The sequence below is a fragment of the Poecile atricapillus genome, chromosome 14 (assembly GCF_030490865.1).
Source record: "Poecile atricapillus isolate bPoeAtr1 chromosome 14, bPoeAtr1.hap1, whole genome shotgun sequence".
In the NCBI taxonomy this organism is placed as follows: domain Eukaryota; kingdom Metazoa; phylum Chordata; class Aves; order Passeriformes; family Paridae; genus Poecile; species Poecile atricapillus.
The window spans coordinates 779,556-806,784 of record NC_081262.1 but is presented as its reverse complement, the minus strand read 5'-3'; the positions used below and the strand labels follow the sequence as shown (position 1 = coordinate 806,784).

The window sequence follows — 27,229 nt, the reverse complement described above, 5'->3', positions numbered from 1 at the left end:
TAGTGCCTGGCAGTTGACTGGGATTGTTTAATTGCTCTCCTGAGCACGCAGAAGACAAGAGGAAGAGGGAGATGTGTTTTCCCATCACAAGGAAGCACGTGAGCTTTCTGGTTTCTCCTCATACCCTCGTTCTCCTTTTTAGAGTGAGAGAAGCCTAACTTGAGCTTCCTGTTTTGCTCTGTAACTTCTGCACTGTTCAAATTGAGTTCAGGCCACTCTTGTTATTTGCTGTTGGGGCAGTTCACATGGGATGTCAGTTCTCACCTATACTGCAGGGGAACAAGAATAACAATGAAGCTGTTCAGGTCTCTCAGGAAAGTGCATCTCAGAGGTGGGTTGGGAAGGAAGGAGTATCTCTGCTGGTTTAGAGACTTGAAAATAGGTAGACCTTATTTGAGCCATGTGAGGAGCCTGTAGTGATTTGCTCTGCCTTGTCTAAATTAGTTTGCTTGGAGAAAAGGCAGCATGGCTAGCTGGGAGAGGACAAGTGGCTTGTGAAAGCCATGATGCAGCTGTAGTGTGGCTAATTCTGCAGAATTAACTGCAGATTTGCCAGGTAGATTTTATTGTGAAGTTACCTTAGATGTAACTGAATACTTCAGAATCTGTCTGAAAACTGTGGGTTTTGTGGGAGCTGCATGACGGATAAAAGGGTTCTCGCAGCAATATCTGCAGAGGAATTCCTGTTGCAAGTGATTGTAGGGACTTGGTGGCATATTTTCTTTTCTTTGAATGGAGGGAGTGAAACTCTTTCCACCTTGTGGGAGGAGGGGAAGGGTGTTTTCTGGGACTGATGGGGAAATGTACTGGCCTAATACTTCCTTTCTTCCTGTATCTGAAATGGCAGCTGTAGAGCAGGGACTAGGTCTTTGGTCTGGCATGATGCTTAGCCTAGTAGTCTTTGCTAGGCCTTATTAAAACTAAGATACTAATGTATCATTCAATTATACAAGTAAGCATTGTATGTGTGACTTAGTTGTAAAGCCAGAAGTTAATTAGAGAAGCCTGCTCATTTCTAAGTGTTCCCTTTAACTTCAGCAAGGCAATGACTGCCAATAGAAGGCATGCAAATAGCAATTTTAGTAAACAAAAAACTACACACAAACAAAACACCCCAAACAAACAAAAAGAACCCAGACCATCCAAACCTTTAATATTTAGGTGATCTTCTGAAATACGCTAAAGACTTTCTTCAGGAAATTGTTAGGGATGCTTGGTAAGCAAAATAAATTCCAGCCTGATTTTAAAGCTTAGTATTTGCCCATTGTAGCTGTGGCTGCAGTGGAACATGTTTGTTTGGGTATTTTTTTGTGCTGGTGATGCTCCAATTTGCTCTTCATCATTTCCATCACCGTGAGAAACTGACACTGATTGCTCTTTCTTGCATTAATGTTCATCTATACCCTCAGGATAGGATTTCTGGGCCTTGGTCTGATGGGAAGTGGCATTGTCTCCAACTTGCTGAAGATGGGTCACACTGTCACTGTGTGGAACCGCACTGCTGAGAAGGTAGGCATGTGCTTAAACCTCTCCTAAACATTCAGTTACCCCCTGTATCTCATGGAATCATCTGTCAGTGGTGCCTGGGAGAGGATGCCAAAGAAACACAAGGATATGCTTGTCAACTTGTTCTGTCCTGTTTCCTGGGTGTTTGTTGGTGGGCCCCTGTAACTAAGTGCAGCTGTGGTCTGTTCTAGTGAGGTAACTCTTATGTAAGCACTCCTGCTCCACTGCCTTTTTGTGTGAGAGGAGAGAGTTGTCAGAAAAATTACACCATTGTATGTATATGTGTTGAAGAATGGGATGTAGCATGTCTCTGAAAATACTGCTGATGTGAATAGCCATGCAGTGTATTGGGCAAAAAAGGCCAAGTGCAGGGAGTTATCCCTGGAGATTGAGATATGGTAAGATACACTGCCCAGCCACAGGTCAGTCTACATATATTGTGCTAGTCATATGGTAACAAGTGTTCTGTTAAAGATCTACTGTGTCATGAGACCAGGATGGAGAAGGGCTTTATAGGAGTATTCAAAATGAAAATGGAGCTTACATTGCATTGCACTTATATATTAGGCATTGTCCTAGTAAAATAGGTAGCTGGGGGACCCACTGTAAGATACTGTGGAATATCAAAGCGGGAAGGGCACTGTGGTTACTTTGTTAAAAGGTGATTAAAATATTTATTTTTTCAAGAGCAAAACATGGCTGGTATGAGGGGATAGGTAAGAAGGAGCTAAGATTTTGAAGCAGCAGCCCTCTGAAACACATCAGTCTCAGCTGTGCATGTTCCTGTTAATATCCAATAACACATTTTGCTATATCCTTTTACCATTATTTTTCCCTAAATCTCCCTTTTTTCCATAATAATTTATTGTCAAATGCACAACATTCTTACAATTTCACCTAAGAGTTTTGTTTCTGTGTGTCTTTCCTTCAAAGTTGTTCACCTGTTCTTCAGAAAAGCTGCAAAAGAGCCGGGTGCGTGCGTGCACGCGCGCGTGTGTGTGCGTGTGTATGTTGACAAAGTAACAGAAGACGAAGTTGCTGTGTAATTAACATGCCTGACTCCAACTTTGGAGTTGTGTCCAGCAGTGGAGTTTGTACAGCAAAATGCAGAAAATCCATTTGCTCTGTATTTAATTTGTCTTACCTTTGGACTTGTGCCTTTTGCAGTGTGATTTGTTCATCCAGGAGGGGGCACGGCTGGGAAGAACCCCTGCTGAAGTAGTCTCCACCTGTGACATCACGTTTGCCTGTGTATCAGATCCAAAAGCAGCAAAGGATGTAAGGATTAGCTCTTACTTTACCTCTGCTGGTTAGCCTACGAGATGGCAGTCACTGAATGCCAGTTCTGATTCCTGCTAACCACAGTAGTCTGGGTCATGGTACATCCTGAGCAGTGCAGCTGTGTAAAAAGAAGTGTCCCAACAAAAAAAATGTTTTAAAAACTAAGTCTTTGAGGGCATATTCTGATAACCCTCTGGGGGTCTGCCACTGCAGTGCCAGTCTCAGTTGGACTCCTGCAAAACTGGGACTTCTCTGCAGACACCCTATTGCTTTACCGCTCTTCTGTTCTCCACAGCTGGTGCTTGGTCCAAGTGGAGTGTTGCAGGGGATTCGCCCAGGGAAGTGTTATGTGGATATGTCCACCGTGGATGCAGATACAGTCACAGAGCTGGCCCAGGTAATCACCAACTGAGCCTCTTACCAGCAGCAGCTGTTCATTCAGCAGCAGTTCTGCAGTTTGTGTTGCTTCAGGTGCTTTATTACTTTTGGTAATAAAACTGCTTCTAGCAGTCTTTGGGCTTTTGGGAGAGTCTCAAGTTCCAGGCAGACAAGACAAAATAGCATGTCAAATCTTGACCAGCAAAGAGTGTTGGATGAGACGTTCCCTGGTGATGCCAGCAAAGCCTGTAGATTTGGCAGTGCTGTTACCTGGCACCAGTGCAAACAGATATCCAAATTTTGATTCCCTAAGAAATATTTGTAGACAGGTTGGTATTCTGTAGCAAACTTGAGGGTAAAACCCTGTCTGGATTAATGACAAAAGGCATAATCTGCCTAGTTTAAATGTTTTGGTTGGGGAAAATTATTGTCTTCACATTTCATTCTATGGAAATACTATTATAGGATTTCTGTAGAAGTGTTCTGGTTACTTCTGCTGTAGTATGTGTGATTTCTTTTTGACATCTTGATTGTTCCCCACTGGCTAAGGCAGCGTGGTGGTTTTGCAAGGAAGGGGAGCTGGTTTTGGTGAAGTTTTAAGTAGACATGTTGGTGATGCACTGTTGCCTAACATCAATTCAGAGAATGCAAATCACCCACATTAGTAAATGTCTGGCTGAAGACATTTGTCATAAGCCTTTACTTTGTGGGAAAGAGGGGAAAATACAATGATCAATCTTCTGGGATTCTTATGCCATATATACACTTTCAACATTGATCTCTTGGCCAGTATAGGGTGCCATGACTAAAACATGTCAGTTCAGCTACTTAAAACATGCACAGTAGTGATGGGTACAGGAGGGTCTTGCCTGGAGTGTGAGGTCAACTTCTGATCTTAAGCATATTTTGCAGGATAAAGTGTGATACATCACATTAGTGCTTGCCTCTCCTGATTATATAGTGGAGCTATTTGTTCTGCTTTAAAATTCTGTCCTTAGGAGCAGGAATGCCCTAAATGATGGTCCTGCTGCTGTTCATGCACAGCTAACCAGAGATGCTCTTCTCCCAGGTGATAGTGTCTCGAGGTGGTCGCTTTCTGGAAGCACCAGTCTCAGGAAATCAGCAGCTCTCCAATGATGGAATGCTTGTGATCCTGGCAGCTGGCGACAGGGGTTTATATGAGGACTGCAGCAGCTGTTTCCAAGCTATGGGGAAGACCTCTTTTTTCCTAGGTAATTGAAACATGGAAGGCCTGATAGCAGTTCCTTAGTGCAAGGACTGGGAAATTTCAGCAAGGAGTCTGAGATGTGTCATCTTTATCTTTTCTCTTTGGGCAGTTTGGGAAACTGGTCTGCTCCTCCAAAACTAGGCCAGTTTCAGAGCCTGCAGGCTAAGGATTCTTTTTTGAATGCTGGCTCATTTTGGAGCATCTGTGATGCTTTTGGTTTTAAATTATATTTTCTTAAAATTTCTCCATTCCTTTGAGTGCTTGGAAAATGGGAATAATTTCTGAAGTCTTTCAGGACAAGGGAGAGCGGCCAAGTGCTTGATGCTAGGAGTCTAGCAGTGTTACTGCTATGCGGGCTGGCAAAGTAGGGTTGTTGTTTCTCTTCTGGAGGAATCCCAATGATGTGTCTTGCTCCCAGGTGAAGTAGGCAATGCTGCCAAGATGATGCTGATTGTGAACATGGTCCAAGGCAGCTTCATGGCAACAATAGCAGAAGGACTGACTTTGGCTCAAGTGACTGGCCAGTCCCAGCAGACCCTTCTGGATATCCTCAATCAGGGACAACTTGCCAGCATCTTCCTGGACCAGAAGTGCCAAAGTAAAGTTATCTTATATTGTTCTCTTATGATCCATCAGTGTTTCAGATAGTGGCAAAAGGTAGAAAATAACAGTCCTATTCTTCATCAGCCTGGGATTATGATTATTTTAAGCACTCTGGAAATGAAGAGCTGAGTTCCCATGCCTTCCCCTTTATAGCTAGGACTTCTGAGAATCTGAGTTAGGACTACTTAGAGCTTAAGTTAGGATTTCATGGGGGCAGGGTAACAAGTAAAGTGGAGGGCAAGCTGCTTAGAAATCTGAGCTCACTGTGTCAGTGGGCAGTATCTGTGACATCATATATGTGACATCATGTATAGTAGTGACATCATCTACTGTGGCCAGATGAAGATAGCAAGTAGAAAAACAGGAGAACTAACAATAGTGATCAGCAATGGAATGGAAGATTGATGTTGAATTGGCAGCCCCCTGCAGTGTGGGCTTGGCTTAATTTTGTCAAGCTTACTTTTTGCATCGGTTCCTCTCCACAGATATCTTGCAAGGAAACTTTAAACCTGATTTCTACCTGAAATACATACAGAAGGATCTTAGATTAGCTATTGCACTGGGCGATTCTGTCAACCACCCAACTCCCATGGCAGCTGCTGCCAATGAGGTAAGAGTTGTTCAGTGTTCAGATATGTTCTTCAGCATTTATTCAACAGAGCCATTTGTCAACCAGAGACACAGATCTAAGAGTTACGTCATCTCTAAGACAAAGGAATAGTGATTGAAATATATTTTTACTAGGGTGGCATTGGATTTGTTTTGATTGTAGAGACCCTTAGAATGTTACATCAGGAAACACAGAAAGACCTGGCACTGTGATCTGCACTTGGATTATTTGACATACTGTACAGTTCTCTGGTTGCAGTGGTCAGCAGAGGAGTTTTTCTGCTGGGAAAATGCTTCACACAAGAGCAGGGTCTGATCCTTTTCTGATTTCTCTTTAGGTATATAAACGAGCAAAAGCATTGGACCAATCTGACAACGACATGTCTGCAGTGTACAGGGCCTACATCCATTAGGCTGCACCCTTCTTACTGTTCATATGATGATTATTGATTAATATTATTATGATACTGGGTTTTAACTCTGGACCAGTCCATCTCTGTCTTTCCATTTCCTTTTATACACAAACTTTGAGACCTGCTGCGGTGAGCCTTCCACTGTGGCAGAAGGGGGGAGGAGGGGGCTGGGATTGTTGCAGTCTAATTAGAAAAATCCATGTCATGCACTGACAGTCATGAAACAGAACAGCGGCAATTGTTCAGAAGCTCTGAGTCAACTCTGCCAGAAATCTGCTGCTTGGCTGCTTTAATTTTCCTCTTTGTTTGCTAGTCCAAGATGTTGTTTCTAACAATCCCTTTTCTCCTTTGCTGTGAAATAATGCAAGTGTTGGACTCTGCATCAAGGGGACAGGGCAACATCTATCTACCTGTCATATCAGGTCCCATCTATCTACCTGTGAATATGACTCAAGTCCTTGGTCCCAAGTAAGGTGAGGAGCATTCCTGCTAATTAGCCACTGTTAGAGAACAAAGCACCTCCCATGGAGGAGAAGGGCAGTTCCAGAGGGTAAGGGGAGTTGAGTGCAACACTGTCGTGATTCAGTTTCTTTTTAGACTTCCACTTCCCCGGCACCTTGCTGGAGGAATTCCTGAACTGTTAAAGACAATACATTGCATCCACGTCTTCCCCTGTACAGACAACTACGGCTTAGGGAACACAAACTGTACTGAAAATAGGAGAATGCCAAAGTCAATGAGGCTCCTGAAAGGCTTATCATAGCTCATCCAGAAAGTCACTGGAAAGTAACATGTTTGCATAGAAAACTGCAAGGGAAACATAGAGCCTATAAAACTGGGCTAGAGATTTTACTTGTTCCTGGCCTTAGCTTATGCTATGTTACTACTTGTTTGGTTTTTTTAGCCCTTGTAGTCAATAATTACTAATGTATGTTGGATTACAGCAGTGTCACAAGCAGAGTGGTGAGTCTGAAAGGGGAGAGAAGAATGATACAAGATTGAGTTTCCCGAGCTCCTTTCCACAGTCTCTGGCCTTTGCATGGTTGTCACATCTCTCAGTCTCTTTGCCCATCTATGAAGGTGGGTGATGGTTACCTACCTCACACAAGGATACTTTTGTATACTGACTAGTGATCTTTATACATGTCAGATTTTCCATACATGTAGTAGTGTTACTACTTTGGGTACAAGATAGCACAGCATAAGCCTTCTCCCTGTATCTGTGAACTCTGCTTGTGGCCAGATACCAACTTCTAGAAAGACCAGTAATTGATACTGGGGAGGCTAAGACCACTGCTGAGCTTTAGTCTAGGGATGGGTGACATGAACTGCAGATGCCAAGGCTAGAAATCAGAGATACTCTACTCTCTATCTTCTCTCAGTGTAGATGGAGCAACCCAGCATCCAAAGGATACCTGTCACTAAAAATGCACAGTGTGGCTTGTTTTTTGGTTTGTTTGGGGTTTTTTTTCCCCCATTCTCAGTCTTAGCCTTTTGGGAGTGTTCTTACATTTTAAATTCGAGTGTTAGAAAAATGCCAATGAGAAACTTTGGCCAAAATCACTTCTCAGTGGTACAATCTCTGTCCTCCCTTGGGCTGGGATTGTGAAAGGAAAGAAGACACATTTAAATTGCGCCATGTTCCTGACATCTGCCCCTGCCACCTTATTTTTTTTTCTAGGAACTTAATGGCTGTGTAAGGAAATTTCCCCTGGGTTAGGATTTCTTACCAGTTCTGCTTTGTGCAGCATATGGTTCAGGGGCATCTTTTTAAGAAAGTGTCACATACTCATTTTGAATCACAACATCTAATGCCTCATGCTGTAAATGTTACTTTGAGTATTTTACCTCCTGTGGTGACTGTTCCCTGTGGGCTAATGCTGTATTCTGTATTACTTATGTCCTGTGGTGAACACCTGGCAACAGAGCTGTCAGACCTCACTGCCTGTTGGCCACTGTGTGTGGATGATGGTAGTTCTATACCCATGTTCCTTTGGCAATGCCACTGCTCTTCTGCATGTAGGTATTCACATTAAAGGTATATAAAATTCCCAGGATAGCTAGCCACTGATCTACTTTGGCACACTGTTCTCCCTCCAGAACTCCACAGTTAGCATCTGAAGTCCTTTGTTAAACATGCCACAGTAAAAAAAAAAAATCTCTCATATGAATTACGCATTGAGGGCATCCGAGGGAAGTTGTAGGTTTGGGGGGCAGGAGATGAGACTAAAGGAAAAAATCTTTTGGGAGGAAGAAGGAGGTACTGTCCCATGTGCAGTTGAGAGTGAACAGTGCTGAGCCAGTTCAATGGCATCCCCACCTATCCCTGCCTTCTTGGGCCAGAGTGACAGTGAATGAGTGTGAACAAAGGTAATGGAGGATCTTTGTTAGTTTGTGGTGCCTCTGTATACAGAGAGAATGCCAGAGGAGCTCTCAAGTCCTGTTACAAGTAAAGGACCAGTCCCTAGGCAGTTCGCTGCTGCAGGGTTTGTTTCTAGAAATACTGTAGTTCCCAGAATGGAGATGGTTATTTCTGTGGGAGTGGCAGATGTAGTTCAACACTAATTTATCCTGGGAGGATCTGACTGCAGCTTTCAACCATTGTGGGTGGCTGTAGAGTGGCTGCAGTGCTGCCTGGACAGCTGTACAGTCACAGGTGTGCCCAGGAGGAGGAGCAGGAGACGACCAAGAGCTCTGATGTGGCTTTGAAGAGGAGGGATGGAAATGGGGGAATCCAGACTGTTCCAGACGCTGGTTGAGATGGCTGTCAGTCTCACTCAGATTTTTGTATTTATGTCTGTAGCCTCTGAACATGGATTTGAGTCTGTTCCTAGGCCTGGGATTTGGGGGAGGGAAGTGGGGGAAGCAGTGGATTGAGAGATGCTCTAATAAAACTGGCTAGTTAATGTTGTCCTAATATTGTTGACAATTCTGTAAAGTTTCTTTTTATGAAGATTTGTTTTAGCAGTTGGCTTTTTTTTTGACTCCCTCCTTTTTAAAGAGAAAATGTGACACTTGTGAAAAGCTTGTAAGAAAAGCAGTTTCATTTTTCCTCAATGATAGATCCCATAGTTCATTAAGGTTGTGAATTTTTATTTTCCTGCCTTGTTTTTAATTAACATTTGTCATTCAGAGTAGGATGTGTGAAAATGTTTAAATGGCAAAGTTTTTTTTTTTGATTTTTTTTTTTGTGCAATTAACAAAGCTACTGGCAAAAAGAATAAAACCTTTCTTGGTAACAGAATGTTCTTGTGGCATTTTCTAAAGTCTGTCAGAGCTGTCTTGGGGCATTAAAGAAGTATGTGTTCCTCAGAACACTAGAAACACAGAGCTGCTGAAAACTGAGTAACCTTAAGAGCACTACAGTGAAAGATGAAGCCTGGAACTGTCAGGCATTACAGAGGATGAGTTTGGATAAATTCCATGCTCTGTGTGCTGAAGGCTGTATGCATCTGGGATGGGAGGAGGATACTTTGTTTTAATGTTCTGGTGTTGATGACAATTTCTGCTAAGTTTTGGGCTGGGACATTTATTCTTCTGGCGTTTGGGGTTTTTTTGAGCGCATTGGAAGATTCCTGTCCATCGCAGGAGAGTGGAATACGATGAGAATTAAGGATCGTCTCAACCCCAGACATCCCGTGATTCTGTGAACACTAACTCAGCAGTGAGTTGGGTATTCTAAGACTTGATCCTTAACTGAAATATTTACAAGCTCTGAATACTACTTGTGGATAATCACACAATTGGACAACAGTAACTGTTGCTGCCCTGAGGCACGAAGATGAAATTAAGTGTAGATAAGAGTGGGGTTTGGGTGCAGTGAGTTACACGTGCCCGAGGAAGCACTCCTGAGCACTGTCAGTAAAAGCAACAGTTAGGAAGTCGAGAGCTGTGCTTGCAGCAGGAACTAGGGCTGTTGGAAGGTTTCCCTACCCTGGGCACGAAGGTTCATTCCCATCTCCCACCCCACAGGGGCGGTGTGGTGAAGGTGCTATGACCTCACATCTCGCCCGCAGTACAGCCATTGTGAAAGGGAACTCACGGACTTCCGTACGAAGACCTCACTGCCAGGATAAATGTATTTATTTTAAGAAGTGATGAGACTTCTATGTCTTCACTCATTTCTGAGTATTCTTACACGCAGCTCGGTTTGGTCCTCGCCGCTGTGCCCTCGGCTGGGGGCAGGCAGGTCAGACCCATCTTGCAGCATCGACAGGCTCGGGGGGGGGCTATCCGGGCCGATGGGCCCCGCCGTGCCTGATGTCGCGCACGGGGCCCCGCCCCTGCGGACGGCGAAGGGCAGAGGCGCTGCCCAATCAAGCGCTGCTGCGCCGTGCGCGCTGGGAGCCGGGGGCGGGGCCGGTGGTGTCGGAGTGGCGGCGGCGATGGCGAGCCAGGGGGAGCGGGCGGTGCTGGTGAGTCGGGAGGGCGTTCGGCGGGGCCAGGGCGAGCGGCAGCGGCCTCTCCCTGGACATGACAGCACTGCCGGACCCCCGCAAGTTCGTTCTGTCTGGTCGGGCTCGGGTGGGGAGCCTCTGGATGGCGGCAAGGCCGTCCCCATCGCCCGTGTCTGGGCCGAGCGCTGTGCGGAGGCTGCCCGGGCCCAGCCTTAGAGCACCTGCCCTGGCTGCCGGCGCTCCCCAAGTTCTGGCTCTGCTGTCGGGCCAGGCTTTCGGGCACCCCGTCGCCGTGTGGCTCGGAGGCCGCGGCCTCCTCCCGCCTCGCCCGCCAGCAGCGCCCAGGGCTCTCTGCCACCGGCGCCGCTCCTCCGATAGGCCGGGTGGGATGGGGTAGCAAGGCCGGGGCCGCCCTGCTCCCGTCACACCGTGAATGTGCCCTTCGGCCTTGGTGTCCTGCTGAACCACCCCGCACATGGCGGGTGCCCGAGCCACCCTAGTGACCTGGTAGCAGCGGGGACGGCGCAGAGCAGTCGTCACTGCGGCTCCCCGGGACAGGCGCTCCGAAAAGAAATTAAATCTCCGGTCTGGAGAAGGGGTTCAGAGATCCATCGGTCTGGGTGGAAAGCCACATGGGAAAACGATTTTTTCTAATGTCATATGGTTTAGAAGAGTATGACCAGCATTCCCCAAAAACACATATGTGCATGAACTTAACTTAGTCCAAAATTAGTAGGCAGGGGAAGGGAGATTCCTTGCTGTGACTGAAGGGAGGAAAGATACCAATGGGTATTTTGAGTAGAAACGCCTGCATGGTGCTGGTGGGTGTTGGAGGTATTAAAGGCATCTGCTGCACCCATGGGATCACTGTTCCTTTGGGAACCTGGAAGAGGGCAAATCGTTACAGAGTGAAAGAGCTGCAGATCCATCTTCTCTGTGGTGATCAGTGTCAGGATATGAGGGAGCACCATGGAGCTCTATGTCAGGGGAGGTTTAGGCTGGACATTTGGAAAAATTTCTTCATCCAAAGGGTGGTCAGGCACTGCAGTAGACTCCCCACACTAGGACTTCTTGATCCTTGTGGGTCCCTTCCAGTTAAGAACATTCTGTGATCAGTATAATTTCCAGAAACCCAGATCAAGATTAAAGTGTCAAAGTCAGTGTTCCTGTGCGCAGACTGCTTTGAAGAATGTCAGGGAATCCTGCCTGGCTTTGTTGTGTGTGCCTGCCTTGGGTAAATGTTTGCTGAAACAAACCTGACTTTGTCCTACTGGTTGTTGGGATAACTCTTGCATAAGGTGATGACACATCAGTGGGGGGGTTGTGCTCCTCATGGTGAATAGGAATAATCTAGCAGAGAAACTGCAAGCTTAAAGTTCTGAGTTGATCATAGCTTGCTTATTTTTCTGTGGGCAACCTGCTCAAAAATCTCCCCATGGAAGATTTCTCTTTTCTTACAGGATGACAAGTGGCAATCTTTTCTTTGTCCCATACTTGCCTCTGTCACCCACTTCTTTGATGACCTGCATGGAGCTCATGGTTTAACAGGAACATTAGATGTGCTTTGAGGGTCTGCTTTATACATGCTTCTTTGTGGCAGCAGCCGATGGAGGCTCAAGGCAGTGAGTCATCAGATCCAAACTTGTTCGTTACTGAATCTCCCCAATGATTGGGAGTCCCCAGCCTGTGTCCCCCTCCACCCCCTTTTCAGCTTACCTTGTTTTGGTTTGAGACTGCTATTGCTTGGGGAAATGTTTGGGATGGGGGATGCTAATTTTAGTTTTTATCATTGTTTCTCACCGCCTAATTAGCTACAAATCTGTCTGCATGTTGATTCAGTTTTGCCTGTGCCAGGAGTTGGTAATGGATCTTCCTAGCTTTCCCTTGGCCCATGATCTTATTTCCTCCCCAACCCATTGAGGAAGGGGCAGTGAGGGAGGCTGGGTATGTGTCTGGCAGTGAGATGAGTCCATCCCAACGGCTTAAAAAGATGCCCCAGTTTTTGAAGCAATAGGATTTTTACTTTGCTCTGAAAATTGCATTCGACATCAGTAGGTTTTTGGTACTGTGATTTGTGTGAATGTTGCTTTCTTAAACTAAGTCAGGGCAAGAATGAGGACAGTTCATTGGACTGGGGTGGAGAGGTGTTTCAACAAATCGGGAAGAAGTATTTGTTCTCCTTTACTTAAACAGCATGGAAACAGCAGTACACTTAGAACTTAAATAATTTTCGCATGTGTCTGAGAGATTTGTTTCCAGTGTTTTATGTCTAATGATTCCACTGCTATCTTCCCACGACATAGGAAGAAGAATTTAAATGGCTTTTACAAGAAGATGTCCATGCTGTTTTGAGACAGCTGCAGGATATTTTGAAGGTGAGGTTAATTTTGTCTGAGTTTTGTGTTGTGGCTTTGTTTGACCTTCTGTGTAAGGAATGGTGATAGGTTTCCCCTGCAGGAAGAAATTCTTGGTAGAGGCTGCATGGAAAGGTCATCCATGCATGTCCAGTTGTGTCCCTAGTGCTTGCTTTCCCTCAGCTCTTGAGGATGCCCAGTAAAGCTAATTTCCCCAAGATTGCTCTGTTCTTGACCCTCTGCTGAGAGCTGCTTTGAAAAGGCACATGGAGGCAACCAGACCTATCTGCCAGGCATTTGCCTGAGATAGGAGTATTTTCTGGTACAGAGAATCTGGATCTGCCTGTAAGTCTGACATGTGCTAGTGGAAGCAAGCAACATGTCCTTTAGCTGACAGCTGCTACTTGTGTGGTAGTTACTAGCATGCACTCTCCTTGTTTAAAATCTTCCTTTCCTCAACATGCCCACTCCTCAGCTGGTACCAGCCTCTTTCAGAGGCCTGATGTCTCCAGCTGAAGCAGATGGGCAACACTTTTCTCACCCTTCTCTAGCCTGAGCATCCGCTGCAGGGCTGACTCTTTCCAAGCAGCCAGTGGGGAACTGGCCAAAGGGACTTGTGTGCACCGAGAATGCACCATGTGTCTGCTGGGTCGTTGTTCAACAGGCCCAGCCCCTTAACAATGTCTAGGTTTGGGACGTTATGTAGTGATGGAAGAGCAGGGCCAAAAATGTGGAGGTGAGGGACAAGTGCCAGAGCAAATAAGAGTACCATAGTGCTGACTCAGAGCCCCAGGATTGGAGTTAGTAGCAGGTGACAATTGACTGCAATACCTGTATATATAGCATCCGTTTTGGAGAATTTATTACTGTTTTGAGGGTGAAGTGTGTAAAGGGCAGTCACCAGCCAGTATAACCAGGTGGAGGGCTGGGGAGGGCTGGTTTTCCCTTTAGACTTCCTTCATGTGTAAAGACAGCTGTGATAAGGGGCAGCACCATGGTGCCTGAGGGTGTGCAGAGCTGAGCTGTCATGTGCTGCTCCTTCTGTGGACAGCTTGGGGATCCTGCTGGCACTGCCCAGCTCCAGGGTGTGGGGTTTCCAAATGCCTTTTCCTATGGGTTGCATGTGCTTAGCCTTCTCCTGAGCTTCACCAGTCCTGCAGTAGGATGAAATCCAAGTGCTTTGCTTGATGGACTTCAGGAGGCTGGCAGAGGTGACTGCTACATATTCAGCCACTTGCTGGTGTCCACATTATCTTTGTTTCTGGCTTATGGTGTTCTGGGCCCAGGCAGATGCTCCAGCACTCACTGTGTCTTCTCTTGGGCAGGAGGCCTCCCACCGCTTTACCTTGCCCACCAGTGGCTCAGGAGGAGCTGTCAGGCAGGAGAACTTTGTATTAAGCACATCAGGGTAAGTGGTGGTGGTCAGTGGGTCTCTTCCCTCTGCAGCAAAGGGTGCAAGTCCAGGAGGATCTGTGGTGAAGGACTTTGCAGAAGCCCTGGAGTAATGAGTTTTCTTTAATAGGAGATTTTGCTTTAAGGAAAACAAGCTAACTCTCATGGCAGGTGAAGATAACAGTCTGTAGTGATGCTCCAGGGCTGCCTGAGCCAGCCTTATGCCATTTCCTGCTGACACCTATAACATAGTCACTGATTCCTGACCACATGTTTGTTTGTTGCCTTAGTGCTGCTGGCAGTTTGTCAAGGGGCATTTTTCTCATTATGACACAGGGAGTTGCAATTACAAGACCCTAATTCTGCTCTTGGCTCAGTTTCTGACCTTCACTATGAAGAAATATTAATCTTTGTCGTAATCTCCCTAAAACAGCAATAGTAAATCTTCTTCACACAAAACAAACAGAGGCTTGTGCAAAAGGTGCTATAGGTGAGCAGTTCTTCTGAAATGGATACCCAGTTTTTGATCCTCAGTGTGGCCCTTGGTCTCAATAGGTGCTCTGGCAGAGTTCACAAGCTTGTCAGAAAGTAGTTAACCTTAGTCATTAGGAATATTACAGGATTTCAAGGAATCATACAGTAATTCTGTATTAAGTTTGAGGGTGTCTTCTTCAGATCTTAGTTAAAATTAATTTAGTTTTCATTTGTTGTTTTAAGGATGATCTTGCAGTGTTGATGTAGAGTCTCTAATATAGTAAAATGTAAGGTATGGCCCAACCAGGTGCTTCAGTCTTCTCCTCACACTGTTCATTGTAGATGTGAGTCATCTTGCAGGACCTTTCAAAGGGTTTGGGATGTGGGATTTTTATTTATTTAAAGTTGTGGGGTTTTACTTATTTAGGGTCTTTTTTCTTGGAATGGAGTGTGGTTTGGAGTGGCTTTCAACTCCTGTAGGAATCACCTAACACTTCAGTGTCAGTAATTAATTTATTGTCTTGTGCTTGTGCCTGCTAGGGCTGTTTGTAACAGCAACCAAATTGTTGACAGATGATAAATGGAGTAAGAATAGGATCAGAAATCAAGTTATTGTTTTTGGCAGAGCAATTAGGGTGAGGTGGCCCGTAAAGAATATGACAGGAGTTTACCACAGGCCAAGAACTGGGTACTTGAATGTGTGTGTAGTGTTCAGCTACTGGGCAGGAATAGTGTTCAGACACAGGGCAGGAGGAGCCATGCTGGCTACACAGGACAAGGAGGGGAGGCATTAGGCTGGCAGCTGATAGATGTCTCTTGTGACATGTGTTGCCCAGATGTTTCCTCTCATTCCAGCACAGACCAGGTGAAAGGTGTGATGACGCTGCAGGGAGATGCACTGTGTCAAGCTGTGAGTACTTGCCACACTTCTTGCTTTGTACTACAAGGGGTGGGTGTCATCCCTATTACCCTTTGATCACCTCAGGGAGGGTGGTCACCCTGGTTATGTGTTACCAGTGATCAGTGTTCTTTGTCAGTCCTCCCTAATTGGCCTTGATGTTTCAGCAACCATTGAAATTTGTCAAGATCCAGCATCTGACATCCCCTTCTACCACCACCATATGGTGGTGAGTGCTGTAGTCAACTTCTGTGGGGATTCCTTGCCTTTACCACTGTGTTGTGTAATAACAAATTTTCTTGGGGACCTTCTAGGCTGAGGTCATATGTCCTGCCTGGATCCTGATTCACTAACACAATATTTGTATTAATATCATCCTGTGGAAGCACTGAGGTTCTGGCTGTGCCAGGACTCAGAAGGCAGTTTGCCTGGATGGTCTGAAGACGGGAATGTGACTGCCAGCCCCCACCTTCTGCATACAGGTGTTTCTTGCTCTCATGTGTTTGTTTCTTTTTTCAAGGATGTTAATCTGAAAATGCCCAGAAACAATCAGCTCCTGCATTTTGCATTCCGGGAAGACAAGCAGTGGAAATTGCAGCAGGTACCTGTTGGGTCTACATGCCCACCTGTCCATAGCCTCAGTGCTCTCTGAGCAGTAACTTTAGTCTTTTGAGAGAGACTGTTATGTCCATTCCACATGAGCTACAGTGGTAAAAGCTAAGGGAGGAAGCAGCTGCAATTAAATCAGTTAAATTCAGTTGGGGTGCCTGGGTGGGCTCATTTCAAGACACACCATTTGATCTGAAGGCTGTCTGCATAGCAGTCATGGTCCTTTAAAGGAGTGCCTGAGGTGCTTGTGTGGGACTGTCCCATATCACCCCAGGCTAGTAAGGCAAAGAGCAGCTTCCGGGGCTTTGAGTAGCTTGCTCTCATTCTCTTACAGATGCACTTGTTTACACTGAGAACAAATTATTATGTTCCAGCATGTCTGAGTTCCCTCAGGTAAGGAGTTAAAAGAATACAGCTATCCAGAACCAGAATCTCTTTCCCATCGTTTTGCTAGGACATACCTGATTTCAGGATCTGACCTAGTATCTGAAGACATGTTTTTCTTCAATTACTTTGTCACAGCTGAGTAGGTTGGAGGAAAATGGAATCAATATGCTTCCTTGTGCCGTAGCTCAGATTTTTCTAGATGGTGAATTTGGTTGGCATTGACTGCAGTTCCCAACATCTGCTTTAACAGTGAAAGCTCTACCTAGTAACTTTGTAGAAATCTAGAAAATTTTGTACTTGGGATGTTAATACCAAACTTGACTGAGTTTGTTTATGTCTTGCAACAAAGCAAGGAAGTTTTTGTGACAACACCCAGCAGTGCCTCCTCTTTTGTGGCTGTTTTGTACTGCTGCCTGGTTGATAGACTTCTACCAGCTTTTATGGAAAACAACTTCCTTTATTTACTTGGATTATGTGTTCTAACCTTATTTAGATATGGAGTGTGAGTGCCTAAAGGACTGAGCACAGAAGCATATAAAGTGGTTCTGTGGTGATCTTTGGCCTGAATTAAAACTTAGCATCTCAAGGGAGTATCTTCCCTTAATGAGACATGTCAGTTGGAGTTCTGTTTCTCTGTACAAAGGGAAGTCATGGGTAAGAAGTTGTAGTGTAGGCACGTTTTTGAGGAACACAAGTGCAGGCACATTAATTTTGAGGAAGTTGTTTAGAAAACAAAGCAAAATCAAGGGGAAATCTGAATGAAGCAAATCATAACAGCAGGGTTGACATTGCTTGTTTGGGTAGTGCTGCCAGGAACAGTTTAGCTTGCTCAGAAGCCTCTGGGAGATGTAAAGGCTGGAGGTGATGACATTTGGAGATGCCCAAGTACGTGCAGTCTCTCTGCAGTCTGACAGTGGATTCTCACTCTTCTCTCTCTGATCTCCTGTGACAAGAGCTTTCTAAGAGCAAGGCTGTTTGGCGTTCCCTGAGCTCTGCATTAGAAGAAACCAGAGCCAGGTCTATGCCAGTGGGGCTTCTACAAGGGTATAGAGGCGGGAGCTGTGACTGCTGGAGGGCACTGTAAATATATCAAACTACAAATACTCCAGGCTGTGTTGCCTGTCTCCCAGCAGACACTTCTCATACAAGCTTTTCTGCTTAGCTGTTCCATTTGCACCCTCTAATTTACTCCTTGGGCTTGTTTTTTAATTTTCATGCTGCTGCCTGAAATTGAACACAAATCAGTTTCTCCCAGGGCCATTATCTTCCTCTGGTTTGTCCTTGTTCCCATGAAAGCAAGGATACACCTATCAACCTTCCTTTTATAACTGTGTTCCTCTTGCTTGAGAGGAACTCGAGCCACCTGTGTCCTGAGTCTGGTCCAGTCCCACACAATGGCACAGCTTCTTGATGCTGGAGATAACTCTCAATTCCAACAATTTTACTTCAGAAGGACTCTGAGATACTGAGAGAGACACTGTATTAGAAATCACTGCTCATTGATGTCGTCTGTTTTAGCTCTGATAGGATGAAATCATTGTTCATGGTGCTAGAGCTGACTGCTATATGCCATTAGCAGTGAGAATTCCTATCAAGGCATTGTTGTCAGAGCACTCCCAGGATGAGAGTGCCTGATGTCACTTCAGGACAGGAGCAATATCTCTACTGACAATCCAGGTTATAGCTATCAGACTGGTCTGCATCTCCAGTCAATGAGTGGAGAGCCCAGTAATGCTTCTGGACAGCAGTGGTAGGTTTGTGTTTGAGAGTGTCTGACATTTAGACATGGCACTGTATCTGAGAAGACACCATTCTTAAGGTCGGTGAGATAATTGGTGAAATCTTTACTTCAAAGTGTGGAGGCACTTGATAAGCTTGCCAGTTTTCCCCTGGAGGGATGTCCCTTGAACGGGCTGTGATAAGCTTATCTCAACCCTCTCCTGGAGAGATACCCCTTAGATGGGACCATCCTCCCTTGTCATGTTGAGGGCTTCAGCTGTCCCACCATTCTTTGATGCCTGTGTTGATTTTTTGTAACCAATTGGTTTCTCCCCCTTGGTACCACCCTTGCTTTCCCCCATAAAAACCCCAGCTTCTGCCCAGTTAAGGAGGGAGCCACTGTCCCTGGCACCCCTTCACAGAGCTGCTGGACAATAAAGGCTTTCTCTGTGGAATCGCCACACGATGCTCATGTCTCTGAGTTGGCCTGGGATAATCTCGCAAGCTGAGCTGAAATCACTGAGCTGGAAATCACTGAGCTAATCACTTGCAGCCACAGGCTGCACCTTGCTGAGGTTTCCTGGTGGCCACAAGACTGCCTGAGACCCCTAGAAGGCCATCCCTTGCGGGACCTCCCTCTGGGAAGGTCGTGGCATCCCAGGTCGGACCAACAGACCCGGCCTGACTACCACATCCCAATATGTGTTCTTATGGAATATTTCTTTCATAGGGCTGCATTTGTACCTTTGCAGATCCAGGATGCTAGAAACCATGTGAACCAAGCAATTTACCTGCTTACGAACAGAGATGTGAACTACCAGTTCAAAACAGGCTTGGAGGTGCTTAAGGTGAGGAGAAAGCCCCTGCTGCTTGGGTAGGAACATGCATTTTTCTTCCCTCCATTTGTTGTTTTAAACACATTTAATGCACATTACTGTCTGAGTCTCTTAGTGGAAACAGTCTTCATAGTTGTACCAGTATGTACGCATGTCAAGAAGTGTCCATGGGACCTCATTTTTTATATGAATCTGTACTAGTTTAGCATTTGTAACAGGGCTGTACATCCTGGTGAACAGTAATCTGAGCAGTCAGTGCCCTGTTACACACCAGTGATAATATGGATAATATTCTTTGATCTTTTGTGGATGATGTTACATAACTTAATGCTCTTTGTTGATCGGTGCTGCTGGCGAGAACAGTGAGACAGCCATCAGTAAACAGAAGATGACAGTACTTGTGATTTACTGAAAATCTGAAAGTGACTTCTCTCTTGCCAGTAGTATTTTCTGGGGTCTAATACACAGCAGTTGCTGCATGGCAGTGAAGCCCAACCTTCTGCTTGGAAATGCTCTCTGAAGGCACCAGAATTTCGGTTTGCTCATTAAAATCCATCACAACATCAAACATGAGAAAATTAAACTTTTTAGTTTCCATATGGGCAAGGGCTACTCATAGGAAGAAGCTAGGTAATAAAACTATTTCCTTTTACTTTCAAGTGGAAGTAAGGGGAGATGTTGGTCATGATAGAAAGTGCCTTCATCTTAGCAGTCATGAGCTCTATAACAGATACGTTGTTTCTCCCTTTTTTTCTGGAAGAGGAAGTCTGTCTGAATAGAGCCTTTGAATGGTGGTTTCCAGCAGGATTGGCCTCACAATGAGCGGGTTTTCTATTGCCTTGCTCATAGCTGGTTATGAACAGAGGGAGCCCATGCAGCAGTTGCACATTTGATGTTGGAGTGGGGAGACTGAAAATGCAGCTTGTTTTTTCCTTAGTGCCTGTTCTGAAGAGCTGATGATAGAGTTTGTTGATGCCTCTGTGGCATCAGTAATTGATCTTACGTTGCCTTGGTATTCCTGTCATAAATAGCTGTTCTCTCATCAGTTGCTGGTATTGAATGCTTCTGACCTGTCTCATAACTCTCTAATGGTGGTAACTGTTAAACTGCATTTATGTGGGAGCCATCCCTTCCCAGTAAGTTCCTGAATTCCTGGAAGGGTGAGGTATAGTGGTGGTTGTTAACACTTGCAGGCGGCTATAGGATTCTACAACACACTGTCCAGACACTCAACAGTGGTTCTGTACATTAACTTGTAGCTTATGGATGCTGTGATGTTGCAGCTCTCCAGAGCCCGAAATCGGCTGACCACTCCTGCCACTCTGACACTACCAGAAATTGCCTCCAGTGGTCTCACAGTAAGTATGTGGTGGTCTAGATATCTATACAGGTCTGGCAGCATTGCAACAGTTTGGATACTGGGCTGCATCCTGGTGGAAGTGGGTTTCTGAAGTGTCACCTGAGGCAGAACTGAAGCAAGTGCAAATCCTGAGTGGTTTTGGCTGCTCTGTATCTTCCTGTGACAGCACAGCTGACTTGGGCAGCTGACTCTGGTTCTCTGAGAGTAAGTTCTGTTCTCTGCCCAAGAGTCTTGTCCAGGGATGATTTGCCCTTGTGAACACTGCTCCATCCTCTCTTGTCACTGTCATGCACATACTGTTTGATCAAGGGCAGTGAGAGCAGCAGTCGTTGCCTGCAGCTGCTCAGTCTTTGTTTCTCTCCTAATGTTTTTTTTTTTTGCCATGGGGTAATTGTAGTGTGGCTTGGGAAAAGGGAATGATTTCCTAGCATTAGAAATTATGATCTTTTCACTGACTAATTTTCTTGCCAGAAAATGTTCACCCCTGCGCTGCCTCCAGACATCCTTGTGAATTTCTATATTAACCTGAACAAGCTGTGTCTCACTGTCTACCAACTCCACATGCTGCAGCCCAGCACAACCAAGGTGATGCCTGGTATCTCCTGAGCCTTTGTTTAGTTTCTTCTCCTTACATCCCAGTGTGAGGAGGAAATCACACTACTACCTGATGCAATGTTATGTTCATAAGACAATGCAGAAATGAGTTCAGCTGATGCTAAGTGTCTGTGTTTAAGTCTGCTGCACACAGAACAGTGGCTTTAAATCTAGTTTGGGGCATGGCTGCTTAGCCCAGAAGAACATACCAGTGCTGTGGAGTAAGCCATCTTTTACCAAGTACTTTAAATATAGTTTGATAATTTTGTGTACTTTTGGAAGGACATAATTATATTAATCCAGTTTACATCAGAGTAGCATCTTTGGTTTCCTAACGGAGTTTTGATGGATACTTTTCTGTTTTACCTGTTGTATGGGTCAACTTGATGTCCTGTAAAAACAGTGTTAAACTCTTAAGATTTATGAAATGCAGTTCTTCCATAAGGAAGATTTTCCTGAAAATCTGTATTTTGTTTTTCTTCTGGGTCTTCTCATCTTATTCCTGTAGCTATAAAATTTGTAGCTACATTGAACTGAGCCAATGTGTAGAATTTCTTTCATGAAGGAGCAGGAAGGGTTCTAACAAAAAGGGATTCCATATTGATGAAGTGTCTAGGCAAACAGAGCATGTTGTTTCTTGATGTCAGGCTATTGAAAGTGTAAACCTTGAATGTCTTTCTTCTAAGTGGTTTGTTCACATCATCAAAATCCTAATAATCTTTTCCTTCTCTAGAACTTCAAGCCTACTGGAGGGTCTGTTTTGCACAACCCTGGGGCCATGTTGTAAGTATAGTCATTGCAAGGGTAGCGTACCTGAATAACAGGTGTTGGTAGGTCTTGAGGGTCCAAACAGCTGTGTGCAGTTTCCATTGTAGCATCTACAAAGTGGAGAAGCTGGACTGAGTCACTTGCTGTGGATTCTCTGTTGTGTCTCTTTAATGATTTGGTCCTAAGGGTCAAAATATGTGAATTTCCAGGATTCAGCCCATCTAGACAGTGCCATGAGTTTATCTAGAGATGAGAGTTTACAACGAAAATGAGTGGTTATTGGTATTGCCATCTGCATTCCCTCCCTCTGTGCTTGTCTGTAATGAAGGCAAGTTCCTACCTTCATCCCCTAGCTTAACTATAAATCTGGTCAGAGATGGACTTGAGCGTTTGCATTCTGTAACTGCCAGGTGTTGATTTAAATGTGACAGAAATCATTATAATCTCTCCTATGGGAATGCAGGACAGTTGAGTTCTGTGCTGTTGTGTGTGAAGCTGTGCTCTTTTCCCCCCCTCCAGTGAGTTTGGCAGCCAGCGATATGAAGTCAGCCATGTCCATAAAGTGGAATGTGTTGTCCCATGGTTAAATGATGCCCTTGTCTTCTTCACAGTTTCACTGCAGCTTTGCCAGCAACTGAAGGACAAGGTAATGGCCTTGAAAAAGGGACTTTGTTTTTAACTCTGGGTTTTGAGAGGACCTCTGATCTGATGTGATGTTATTCTGTTCAGCTTGCCAAAAATAAGGGATGAGTCAATGTTCTGGAGCTGGGGACCTGGCTGGTACTGCCTAGCAAATAGCCATAGGATAAGTATTGTGGTGTGGCACATGTCTGCTGAGCTGTTGACTAGATGGAAAGGAGCAAATAGACACTTCTGTGTTCTCAGTCATGAGGTGGATGAGAGGAAACAAGTAACCTAGATTCCAACAGATCAGTGCTCAGTTCCAGCTCTGCAACTGCCACCTTGAGCAAGTAACTTTGTGCTCCTTGACTGACAGCAGCAGCAAACCTGCTCTTTGGTAGCACAGTGCTGAAGTGTGTAATTCTGTGAAGCTATGTCCTCCCTCACACATTATATGCTCTTTTTTTTTTTTTTTTGTGGTCCAAAGGGTATAGGAACTTACCTGCTTTTGTTCTTGCTTTCCAGATCTCTGTTTTCTCCAGTTACTGGAACTACAGGCCATATTAATTCTCTGTGGAATGGTCTAAGCCCTTACAGTACTTCCAGTGTCTCTCTCTGTTCTCTCATGCCAGCTGAGTCCAGGTCAGCCTGAGGAGTGCTGGGTTTCACTGCCAGATGCCCTGCACAGGGCAGGGTCAGTGTACCCAGAGACACAGCTTTAGTAGCCTTGTCTGGGATTGCTGCATAAACAGGGCACCAAGTAGTGCTGGGTGGTTGGCAGGAGCTTCCATTGGTCCCTCTTGTGCATTATGTGGCTCACACTTCACTATCTCCTGATGAGTTACACAGGTCTGTTAAAAGGGATAGGTGCTCTGGAGCACCCTCACTAACTAGATTTGTGCTGCATTGTGCTGTAACTAACTCCTTGACTGTAAAGCAGCTGGGAAGGGGGGAAAACCGACTAACTTAACACACTTGTTGAAAGGTAGGGCATGTTGCTCCATGTAGTGAAATATGTTTCTCTTATCTGGTCCAGCTGTGCTTATAACTAACCCTGAGTGACTCCTTCCCCTGCCTGTTTTGCCCATCCCCATGTTACTGATTCCCCTTTGGGGATGCTCTTACCTGCTGCTGTTTGAATTATTTCCCCCATCATCCAGCATCAATGTGATAATTATTTTTCCCTAAGCCCTAGTTGGGCCGGTTGGTTTTTTTCTAGGTTTAGTATCTTGTTTTCACCATCAGCCTTTGGAGTTGCCTTGGTGTACCTTGTGCAGTCTTTCATCTTGTCATTAAATGCAAAGTGAGTACCGCATTGCTGCTATGATTTGCTGCCTATGGATGCTACAATGCTACTCATCCCTTTAGCCACTGCTAACCATGAAATAAAGACCCTAAATATCTGCAGTGCTTATGTGGGCTGTGAAAGAATGAGTGTCTGAGATTCTGTGCTCTCTCACAAGTGAGTGGCTGTTCTTGGTTATGCATGGTGGGTTGTCTTTTGCTTTACTGGAGAGGACAGTAGTGGAGGCACTACTATCTGAGCAGCTGTTCAAAGGCTGAGCTGTTTGCATAGCCTCAGCCCAGTGTTGTCTGATACTTGAATGGTAGCTGAAGTAGTTTTCCAAACATGCCTTCCCTCTAATCGACACACACACTTATGTATTCTGGGAGAAATCCAGTCCAGGTTTTCCAGGTTACTCACTGACTCCATTCCATACTCTGGGAGAAATCCAGTCCGGGTTTTCTGTCCAACCATCAGACTCCATTCCTTACTCTCCAGGAAATCGAGTCTGGGTTTTCCAAGTTACTCACTGACTCCATTCTGTACTGAGCAAGAAATCCAATGGACTGACTCTATTTCGAATTCTAGGAGAAACCCAGTCCAGGATTTCTCTCCAACACAGAGTCTGTTCTAAACTCTAGGTGAAATCCAGTCATGGTTTTCCCTCCTACCGATTCCATTTCGTACTCCGGGAGAAGTCCAGTCTGGATTTTCCCTCCAACTGACTCACTTCCATACTCCAGGAAAAATTCAGTCCCGGTTTTCCAAATTCCTGACTCACTCAATTCTGTACTCTGGACGAAATCCCGTTCAAGTTTTCCCTCCAACATGCTGACTCCATTCCGTACTCTGGGAAAAATCCATGCTGGGTCCTCTGTCCAACCAACTAACTCAATTCCGTATTCCAGGAGAAATCCAGGCCGGGATTTCCCTCCAACTGGCACACACCCATCCATATTCCCAGAGAAGTCCAGTCTGGGTTTTCTGTCCAACCGTCAGACTCAATTCCACACTCTGCAAGAAATACAGTTCGGGTTTTCCATGTTACTGACTGACTGTACTCAGTACTACAGCAGAAATCCAGTCCAGGTTTTCCAATTTGTTGCCTGACTCCATTCTGTACTCAGAAAAATCCAGTCCAAGTTTTCCCTCCAACCGACTCCCCTCCATACTCTGGGATTAATCCAGACCCAGTTTTCCCTCCAATGGACCCCATTCCATACTCCAGGACAAATCCAGTCCGGGTTTTCCAAGTTACTCACTGACTCCATTCTGTACTCTGGGAGAAACCCAGTCCAGGTTTACTCTCCAACCAACTCTATTCCGTACTCTGGGAGAAATCCAGTCTGGGTTTTCCAATTTCCTGCTGTCTTGGTTCTAGAAGACAGGTGTCTGCTAGGGAGGGCAGGAGCCTCCCTTGGGATGAAAGAATGTAGACCCCCTCCCTCCGAATTATTATAATTCTGAAATCAAGGGGCTTTTAGGCAGAGATCTGGGGATAGGAATAACAGTTCTTTACTAGTATAACCAGGCAAACAAACAACAATAACTACAGCATTAGAAAGAAAACAGAAACAGGGACCCCGTGACAGCTTTCTCGGCTGAGACAGGGAAGGATGGAGGAGAGGAGAGACAAACCCTCTCGGGCGGGCAGTCCCGGTGCTCCTGCAGGGCTCTGAGGAACACTCAGCTGGAACAGCAGGGATGAGCAGAGATCCTGGGCCGGTGGCAGAGGTGTATCAGCTGCTCCACAGCGTTGCCTGGCACTGCCACACGTGCCGGCAGGACAGGGGGTGTGAGGCCACCAACAAAGAGGGAAGAAGGAGAAGAAGCAGCAGCTCCGTCTGGGTGATGGTGAAATTCCCATCTCCCTACTGCAGCAGCTCTGCGCCCAGAAAAAAGGATGTCTTTCCCCGAAGATGAAGAAAGCCAGCCAAAATCTGTCCCCACCCTCCTTTCCTGCCCCCTTCCCCCCTGGACCCGGCCACTCTTTGTCCTTTGTCAAGCACCCATTAAGTACCCACAGTTAGGTTGTCCCCACAACTAATGGGTAAAAATTCTATGGGCAAGCCAGAACAACGAAAAAAAGGACACCTAACCCCCAACACCCACCTGACTGCATTTGGTACTCCAGGAGAAATCGAGTCTGGGTTTTCCAAATCACCAAGTGACTCTATTCTGTACTATGGGAGAAAACACTCCAGGTTTTGCAATTTCCTGCATGAGTCCATTCCATACTCCCAGAGAAATCCAGTTTGGGTTTTCCCACCAACTGACTCCAATCTGTACTCTAGGAGAAATCCAATCCAGGTTTTCCTTCTAACCGTCTCCATTCCATACTCCGGGAGAAAACCAGTCTGGGTTTTCCCTCCAACCAGTTCCAGTCTGCACTCTGTGACAAATCCACTCGGTTGTTCCACTTTACTGTCTGACTGCATTCCATACTCGGGGAGAAATCCAGTCCAGGTTCTCCCTCCAGCCAACTTAATTTTGCACTCTGGGCTAAATCTGCTCTGGATTTTCAAAGTTAATCACTGACTCCATTCCGTACTCTGCGGGCAGTCCAGTCTGTGTTTTCCAAGTTACTATCTCTGTTCTGTACTATGGGAGAAATCCAGTCCAGGTCTTCCGTTTTGACTCCTGACTCCATTCCATGCTCTCAGAGAAATCCAGTCCAGTTTTTCCCTCTGACTCAATTCCACTGTCTGGGAAAAATCCACTCCTGGTTTTCCAAATTACCAGCTCTATTGATTCTGTCCTCAGGAAGAAATCCCATCAAAGTTTTCCCTCCAACAGACTGACTCCATTCTGTGCTCCAGGACAAATCCACTCAGGGTTTTCCAAGTTACCAACTCCATTCCGTACTGTGTGAGAAATCCAGTCTGGATTTTCTGTCCAACCATCACACTCCATTCCTTAGTCTGTGGGAAATCCAATTTGAATTTTCCAAGTTACTGACTGACTCTACTCCGTACTATGGGAGAAATCTAGTCTGGGTGTCCCAATTTGCCACCTGACTCTACTCTGTACACTGGGAGAAATCCAGTCAGGGTTTTCCCTCTGGCTGACTCCATTCTGTACTCCAGGAGAAATCCAGTCCCAATTTTTGGTCTCACCAACTCTATTCCATACTCCGGCAGAAATACATTCTGGGTTTCCCCTCCAAACATCTATTTTTCGTACTCCGGGACAAATCTAGAAGTAGAGTCAGGGTTTTCCTTGTTACTGACTGACTTCATTCCCTACTCTGGGAGAAATCCAGTTTGGGTTTTCCCTCCAACCAGCTCGATTCCATACTCTGGGACAAATCCACTCTGGGTTGTCGTGGTTTTAAAGCAGCAACTAAAAAATCACTAGAAAACTTACTTATTTCTTGCTGTGAGATATGGATTAGAACAAGAGCAGAACAGGCTTAAAACTTAAAAGGAGTAAAGAAAGTTTATTAACAAGAACTACAAGAATAAGAAACCAGAATAAAACTTCCAGAACAACCCTTTTCTCCCCCACTACCCAACCA

General features: G+C 45.4%; 2 protein-coding genes across 6 annotated transcripts in view; both read left to right on the top strand.

Moving 5' to 3' along the window:
* GLYR1 (glyoxylate reductase 1 homolog) overlaps positions 1-9,262 on the top strand; it is a 28,424-nt gene extending 19,162 nt beyond the window's left edge. For 2 of the 3 annotated variants that reach the window (XM_058850118.1, XM_058850115.1), the window contains 7 exons: positions 1,410-1,509; positions 2,674-2,784; positions 3,083-3,184; positions 4,235-4,397; positions 4,812-4,991; positions 5,482-5,606; positions 5,944-9,262. In XM_058850118.1, coding sequence (XP_058706101.1) covers positions 1,410-1,509; positions 2,674-2,784; positions 3,083-3,184; positions 4,235-4,397; positions 4,812-4,991; positions 5,482-5,606; positions 5,944-6,018 — 856 coding nt within the window. In that variant the 3' untranslated portion in view covers positions 6,019-9,262. Of the gene's footprint in view, positions 1-1,409; positions 1,510-2,673; positions 2,787-3,082; positions 3,185-4,234; positions 4,398-4,811; positions 4,992-5,481; positions 5,607-5,943 lie in introns of all 3 variants that reach the window. The other variant, XM_058850117.1, reaches the window with a different exon arrangement.
* A 1,097-nt stretch (positions 9,263-10,359) lies between these two features.
* On the top strand, positions 10,360-23,875 carry ROGDI (rogdi atypical leucine zipper). Of its 3 annotated transcripts, none has more exons than XM_058850121.1 (12): positions 11,971-12,037; positions 12,719-12,790; positions 14,095-14,177; positions 15,491-15,545; positions 16,054-16,134; positions 16,477-16,535; positions 18,979-19,096; positions 20,368-20,442; positions 20,916-21,029; positions 21,772-21,821; positions 22,326-22,452; positions 22,953-23,875. In XM_058850121.1, exons 1-12 carry the CDS (start codon positions 11,999-12,001, stop codon positions 22,992-22,994), a joined length of 915 nt encoding a protein of 304 aa, XP_058706104.1. In that variant the 5' UTR covers positions 11,971-11,998; the 3' UTR covers positions 22,995-23,875. The 3 variants fall into 3 exon arrangements, with proteins under 3 accessions (XP_058706105.1, XP_058706104.1, XP_058706103.1); XM_058850120.1 differs by having other exon boundaries at positions 11,983-12,037; positions 20,344-20,442; XM_058850122.1 differs by lacking the exons at positions 11,971-12,037; positions 16,477-16,535 and adding an exon at positions 10,360-10,433 and having other exon boundaries at positions 19,001-19,096; positions 20,344-20,442.
* Positions 23,876-27,229: the final 3,354 nt, after the last annotated feature.